The following is an 8,110-nucleotide window of genomic DNA, read 5'->3' on the forward strand; positions in this document are numbered from 1 at the left end:
ACGAACACGCTCGTCTGAATAAGGCCTAAAAATATACTTTATTTCAGCCATTCTAATGGAAGAGAAGTCTAGAATACGGTTTCTGATCTTCACCCTGCTAAGAAGTGCATGAAGACCTTAGTTTCAGAATGTATCTAGTCTGAAGCAATGCTGTGAATGTACATCTGTCTGCTCCTGGGGTGGCATCTCCTCAAAACTGCTGACAGTGCTATATGGAAGACGGGGAGAGCAGTATACTGGGGTGATGGTCATGCAGGTTGAATTACCGTGAAAACCACAGTAAACTGTTCCCGATGCCGCGATTGCAAGTGCCATGGAGGCGGTCCCTTCACGTGCAGTGCTCTGGGTTCTCTGCACTAAACGCTCTCCGTCCCCTCCTCTCTGCTCGGAGGGACTACTTAGGTGGTCTCAGAGCAGAGTGAAGCTAGACTGGGGCACAACACATGAAGGTGCTGTCTCCATAGCACTTGCGATCACAGCACTGGGGATAATAAAACAGATGTCTCACCTCGGGTATGGTTACATTGTTCTCCCGGGCCTCTATATAGCACTATCAGCAGTTTTGAGGAGTCAAACTGCTGACAGATTCCCAGGGAATGTCATGTTTTTAGTTTCATTAAAGTGTAGCTAAACGTTCGACAAACTTCTGACATGTCATAGTGACATGTCAGAAGTTTGGATTGGTGGGGGTCCGAGCACTGAGACCCCCACCAATCACTAGAACGAAGCAGCTGCAGCACTCGTGTGAACACTCAGCTGCTTCGTTTCTTTTCGGCTTTTTTCCGGAAAGTCGATGTATCGGGGTACGGGCTCATAGACTTTGTATTGAGTCCGTACACCGATACATTTATTTCCGGAAAAAGCCGAACAGACAGGAAGCGGCTGAGCGCTCACACAAGCACTTCAGCTGCTTCGTTCTAGCGATTGGTGGGGGTCTCAGTGCTCGGACCCCCACCGATCCAAACTTCTGACATGTCACTATGACATGTCAGAAGTTTGCTGAACATTTAGCTACACCATACCCACGACCGTGCCCGGAATCACGGCCCGCGATTGCAGGCACGGCCGGCCGCCGACTGACAGCCGCATTTTCGGGCCGTGCTCCCATACAAAGTAAAAGAACAGACGTGTCCGTGTTCAATGAAATTGAATGGGTCCATTTTTGCGGACCGAAACTGCGGTCCACAAAAACTGAGGTTTTTTACGGTCGTGTGCAAGTCTGTAGAAGAGAAATATTGTGTATGATTTTTTCAGTTTGGGACCCTTAAAAACTTTTCTGGGGGCAGCCATATTGGAGACACATCCTTTCTGTATTGTCTGTACGGGAGGTGAAGCAGGGTGTTCGTGTGCGCTTTATGGCAGCTAAAATTAATGAGTCAATTGGCCAAGCCCCCTAACCCAAAGACCAGGAAGTGACAGCGGAGATGCATACACAGCATTATCTGGGTGTATGGTGTTATCTAGGCCTAGCAGTACAACAGAGCTGTCATTAACCTGCCCACCCTCTAATGATAATGAGAGGACTGTTCATCTTCTCCCTGTTCATATAGCAAAGAAGTCAAGTGAGCTGCAGAAATCAGGAAGTGTCAGCTCTAGCGGCAAGTGTGACAATTGGAATCAGAATGCGGGTATGTTCACACGAGGTCATTACGTCCGTAATTGACGGACGTATTTCGGCCGCAAGTCCCGGACCGAACACAGTGCAGGAGCTGGGCTCCTAGAATCATAGTTATGTACGACGCTAGGAGTCCCTGCCTCGCTGTAGGACAACTGTCCCGTACTGTAATCATGTTTTCAGTATGGGACAGTAGTTCCACGGAGAGGCAGGGACTCCTAGCGTCGTACATAACTATGATGCCAGGAGCCCGGCTCCCTGCACTGTGTTCGGTCCGGTACTTGCGGCCGAAATACGTCCGTCAATTACGGACGTAATGACCTCGTGTGAACATACCCTTAGGCTTCATGCACTAGACAGTAGTGGTGTGCACGGCTGTGATATGCGGCTAGGACGGTCGCGGAGTGTCACCCGCGGGCCGCCCACATGGCCGCGTGCATTTATTTCTATGAGCCTGGACCGCAAGATGCGGCCGTAAAAAGACATGTCCGATCTTTTTGCGGTCCAGGCTCCTGGGCAAAGCATGGACAGTGGAAAGCACGGTCGTGTGCACAGGCCCATTGAAACGAATGGGGTTGCAATTCACTCGCAGATTTGCAGGTGAATTGCGGCCGCAAAAATATGTTTGTGTGCATGGGGCCTAACGTGGCTGCTTTCTATATATAAATAAAATAAAAAAGCGTCACTCTTGTCCACAGCTCTGATTCATTAAAGTGAATGGAGCCGAGCTGCAATACCACACACAAGCTGTAAACAGATGTGGCGCTGTTTTGGAAAGAAAGCAGTCATGTTTTACTAATCCTTTACAACTCCTTTTAAGATATATTTTTTTTTTATGTGGAAGTCAAAAAAATATATTTACAATACATACATACATATACTACTACCTTTTGACAGTGCGGCTCACATTTTTTGTAAATATATATCATATACACACACACACACACACACACACACACACACACACACACACCTGATTTAAAAACATGTTCCCATTAAAAGGGCAAGACATTAGTCTACACCTTACTTACACTTTGACAGAAATGTAGGTGTACCTGCAGTACTATATATAATAGCCGTTTACAATATTTGCACTACACCAGTATTAACTTACTGTCACCGAGTTCATAAAACATTTCTTTCCACATAAAGAGCTAACAAAGCAAGCAGCACCAACTAGAAAACCCTGTTCTAATCCCGTATAATAGTGATGGATCAACAATTTACACGAGATCAAAAGCACCTTTCTTCCTACACAGGTCACATGCCAAGACCTGGAAACCACAAAGATGAACTTCAGACAATACACGTCTCACTGATTCTGATAAATGATCTAAAAGTCGTGTGCGCTGTGTTCTATAATACAAGTCAGATCCCATCCAGCATTCATATACGCCGGGAAAAATCTCTCGATGAAGACGTTAAACGGAGACTGATGAATGTCTAACAGAGGCATCCAAAAAAGTATCACAGCAATGGCTATCTACGATAGGGGCGCAGGCCTCAATAGGACTTGATCCTGGGTCCCCTTAGGTAGGCAAGAAGACCGAAGCAAAGCAGCACATCCAAAAAAAACGGAAAATTTATTCACCCAGTGCGACTTTTCAGTCCAACAGGACCTGGCGGAAGCACAATGAGAAAGCTCCTGTTGGACTGAAACGTCGCACTGGGTGAATAAAGTTCCCTTTATTTTTGGATGTGCTGCCGTGCTTCTGTCTTCTTGTCTAACAGAGGCATCCGTCACCCATAGGCCGCCATGTTAAAAAAAAATAAACTAGAAATATTAGAGCAGTCTACTACACCATTCTATTTTTTCCCTTGCTGTATACCAGCCAGACAGAGGCCAAAAATACAATCACATAACAATACACAAAGTATGTCTTTCTTCTGCCATTTTTTTGTATCATAATAAAAAAAAAAAAAAAAAAAAAAAAAGAGGATAAATATAAAAACAAAGACATATGTCAAAATAAAAAAATGGAAAAAACAAAAACAAACACGGTGTGTTGACATCATTCGGTTTCCGTTGATGGGGTCCCCTGACGGAACCCATCAACGAAAAGACAAGCGGAAACCATAGCTTTCGTTTGCATTAGCATTGATTTTATGGCAATGCTTCCGTTGCTAATGGTTTCCATTTGTCTCCGTTCCGTAAGGATTCAGTTTTTTTTTTACAGAATAAATAGCGCAGTCGACTACAGTATTGCTTCCGTCAAAACGACGGAACCCTTACACAACGGAGTCAAACAGAAACGATTTGCACCGGATCCATCACCATTGAAATCAAAGGTGATGCAAACAGAAACCTATGGTTTCCATTTGTTACAGTCAGGGTTCCGTTCTGACGGAAAGCTCCGACGGAATGCCTGAACGGAGCCCTGACGCAGATGTGAACGAAGCCTTATGGGGGCTTCAAATGCAAATATTTGGTTATTTTTACACAGCTGTATTTATCTTCTCCATATATTATCATTTAGCTAAGAACAGGTTGAAGGAAAAAAAATTATAATTTCAGAAATAGACCTCATGAGATCTGTTCTTGTCAAAGTATACATGAAGAGAACACAGAACCACAAGTGCGGGCATGTAAATAAAATACACACAACTTTTGGATGTGTGAAAAATACCATAGCGCCCCCATAACAGGGGAGAATACAGGGATGGCCTACTTTAGGGCAGAGCATTTTTAGCCCATGCAAAGTATGGGAGAACAGACAGTAAAAAGCAAAAGATAGGACATGAGCTATCTTTTGGGGTACACTTCTACGGCCCGCACCTTCCTATAAATAACTCACCCACGGCTGCTCTCCACGTCTCCATCAGCAGAATACACGGGTGGTTTATGGCTTCAATATACTTTGAATGGGGAAAGAAGAAGAGGCGCTGTATTTATGTACCGATGGCCATAACGGCCCCTACACCATAATTGATGCCAGCCTTCTGTTCATAGTGCCAGGAAGAGTTGCCACAGCAAATCTGATTCTAAACTGACATTGTGGTTATATAGAGGGATTTGTTGTATATTCCATTATTCTCAACGCATGAAAATGTTGTTTGAAGAGCATGTTTTCCATTTCCATTTTTCATGTCTTTACAGATACTTCCATTGTACTTTAATATAACATAACCCATGACTTACCACAGTTAAAATGTATTGTGCTATGAGGCAAGTGGCATATAGTCCTTGCAGAATAAAGTGGTGCCCGCATTGCCCGAGAAGACAATAGGACTACATGATTCTCGTGTTTCCCAGGTCTCCATTGCTGTCTGGAGATATTGATCACAGCAATAACAAACAGAAACACACACGTCACACGGGAGACTCGGAGCTTATTTTATAGCGGTGATGTTCGGACATGACACGGGTAGAAATCACAGGGACCTCTCTATTTATTGGCACAGGACTTCTTACCTATGGCCTCCATTACCAGGGACTTTCTAAACTGAACAGATATATGTAATAGGACATATGTAGAAATAGACAGGCAGATCATAGATGTAAAATGTTACTTGTAGATACAACCGAGCACAACTGCTGACAACTCAGCTCATGTATCACATCATAAAGTCATGACAGATCTGAACTTGACAAAAAAAAGTGTCAAAGTCCAGCGTGGACACCACTCAGCTAGATGACAAGTCCAGTGCGAGCCGGTCATTCAGAAGATCAGACACTGAAGGTAGACGCGCACACCTCCAAGAACATATGAATGACGTCCATCACCTGAACACCAACACCTGCGGAGGTCACTTGTCTAATCTCCCCCTGCTGTAAACCCCTAAACTTATCACCTGGTTCTACAGCACTCGCCAGGGTCATCTGATGCCAACTCATTTCTACACACTCTCAAAACATCAGCTCCATAAACCACCAATAACGAGCATGGTGCCAACAACTTCTCATTGTACTTTCCTCCACGTTCTAGCCTTGCACTGATGTCAGCTCCCCCATCACTAGCCCCCCACGCTTTACTGTCAAAAAACCTACATAACTATCACTGCTAAATACAACAGCCCCCATCCTGCAGTCACTCATCATACCATCCATCACTACAATCCCCCAAAAACTGCTGTCACTGAAATCCCCCCCAAAACTGCCATCACTCATGACTGCAATGCCACCAAAACTGGTCACCCATCAATACTACCCCCAACATGACCCTAACCCCTAACACTGCCGTCACCCGTCACTTCAAGCCCCCCAACACCACAGCCCCCCATCTGCCCCCCAACACAGCAGCCCCCCTGTCTGTCACCCAACGCTACAGTCCCATGTCTGTCACCCAACGCTACAGCCCCCCCATGTCTGTCACCCAACGCTACAGCCCCCCCATGTCTGTCACCCAACGCTACAGCCCCCCCATGTCTGTCACCCAACGCTACAGCCCCCCCATGTCTGTCACCCAACGCTACAGCCCCCCAATGTCTGTCACCCAACGCTACAGCCCCCCAATGTCTGTCACCCAACGCTACAGCCCCCCATGTCTGTCACCCAACGCTACAGCCCCCCATGTCTGTCACCCAACGCTACAGCCCCCCATGTCTGTCACACAACGCTACAGCCCCCCATGTCTGTCACACAACGCTACAGCCCCCCATGTCTGTCACACAACGCTACAGCCCCCCATGTCTGTCACACAACGCTACAGCCCCCCATGTCTGTCACACAACGCTACAGCCCCCCATGTCTGTCACACAACGCTACAGCCCCCCATGTCTGTCACACAACGCTACAGCCCCCCATGTCTGTCACACAACGCTACAGCCCCCCATGTCTGTCACACAACGCTACAGCCCCCCATGTCTGTCACACAACGCTACAGCCCCCCATGTCTGTCACACAACGCTACAGCCCCCCATGTCTGTCACACAACGCTACAGCCCCCCATGTCTGTCACACAACGCTACAGCCCCCCATGTCTGTCACACAACGCTACAGCCCCCCATGTCTGTCACACAACGCTACAGCCCCCCATGTCTGTCACCCAACGCTACAGCCCCCCCATGTCTGCCACCCAACGCTACAGCCCCCCCATGTCTGCCACCCAACGCTACAGCCCCCCCATGTCTGCCACCCAACGCTACAGCCCCCCCATGTCTGCCACCCAACGCTACAGCCCCACGTCTGCCACCCAACGCTACAGCCCCCCGTCTGTCACCCAACACTACAGCCCCCGTCTGTCACCCAACACTACAGCCCCCCCGTCTGTCACCCAACGCTACAGCCCCCCGTCTGTCACCCAACACTACAGCCCCCTGCATGTCATGCCGTTATTACTGTCAGCTGTCACACAGCGCTGCCCTGTCAGTATAGTGCCGGCTCCTCACTATACACCAATACCACCCGATGCCCTGTAATGCAGCTGCAGTCACCCCACCGTAACCGCTGTCATCTTCCCCTAATCCAACACCCGGCGGGCACAGTGATCACACATCGTCCCGCTGTCTCCGGACCAGTCCCCGGTATGTTCTGTGCCCCCTCGCACCTCAGCGCCCCATGTCCAGTGCTTGCACCAAAGCACTGGTCCCCAGGTTCTCGTCTTACCTTTAGGGTCATGATTACCGCCGGCCGAGCCGCTCCTCTATCCCCGCAGCATTATAAACAAGTGTTGTCCCTCGCCTGTGTATACCAGACCAGACCCTGCCCGGCCTCGTATATCACTATCCTCCGGTAGCTTTACTGGCTGACCCACCCCTACCCTCCGGCCGCCCCCGGAAGAGCCGCCATATTGTGGAGGGAGGGGGAGCAATAATAAACATGGAGCTCTAGCAGCAAACTGAAGAGCAGGGTGGGCGTGGCTAGTCTAGTCACTCCACACTCATCGCTTACGCGTAGTCCCGCCCCAATACGAGTTCCGCCCAGTTCTTCAGCTTCCGTTCTGTCGCCATGATAATCACAGCGGCAGCGTCCCCGAGTCCGCCAACAAATAGGCTGCACAAATGACGGTTCGTCCCCTTCACTGACGGGAGGCGTCATATGGTGACATCTTGAAACTAAGCGGACCCCACAGTTCTGAGGAGATGTAACTTGTGTAGCAGCTGATTCTGTTTATAACACAGGACAGGCTTTTGGCTCTGTCACCAGATTATAAATGCTGTAATGTAGATAACAGAAGTGGTTTTTGATAAACGATCATTTTTGAGCACCTTGTGAGCAATTTTAGATTTATGCTATTTAGTTTCTTAATAGACAACTGGGCGTTTTTTAACTTTTGACCAAGTGGGTGTTGTAAAGAGAAGTGTATGACGCTGACCAATCAGTGACCAATCAGCCTCATATACTTCTCTCCATTCATGTCCATTTGTATTCACTGCACAGCGTGATCTCACGAGATCACCCTCTGCTGTCACATACACCCACATTAACTTTAGGCCTTATTTACATGAGCGTTTTAAACGTCCGTGTGACGTCCGTTGAAACAGCGGCCATCCCGCATACCTTTGTCATTCAATGTGGCCGTTCACACAGCCGTTGTTTCAACGGACCGTGTGAAG

The 8,110-nt window shown here is 48.0% G+C and overlaps 1 protein-coding gene across 1 annotated transcript in view; it reads right to left on the bottom strand.

The window, feature by feature from the left end:
- Window positions 1–7,377, bottom strand: part of SNX13 (sorting nexin 13) — a 128,914-nt gene extending 121,537 nt beyond the window's left edge. The window contains exon 1 of the mRNA XM_075827299.1: window positions 7,161–7,377. Coding sequence (XP_075683414.1) covers window positions 7,161–7,172 — 12 coding nt within the window. The 5' untranslated portion in view covers window positions 7,173–7,377. The remainder of the gene's footprint in view (window positions 1–7,160) is intronic.
- Between the last annotated feature and the right edge of the window lie 733 nt (window positions 7,378–8,110).

Source organism: Rhinoderma darwinii, chromosome 5 (assembly GCF_050947455.1).
Source record: "Rhinoderma darwinii isolate aRhiDar2 chromosome 5, aRhiDar2.hap1, whole genome shotgun sequence".
Taxonomy (NCBI): Eukaryota; Metazoa; Chordata; class Amphibia; order Anura; family Rhinodermatidae; genus Rhinoderma; species Rhinoderma darwinii.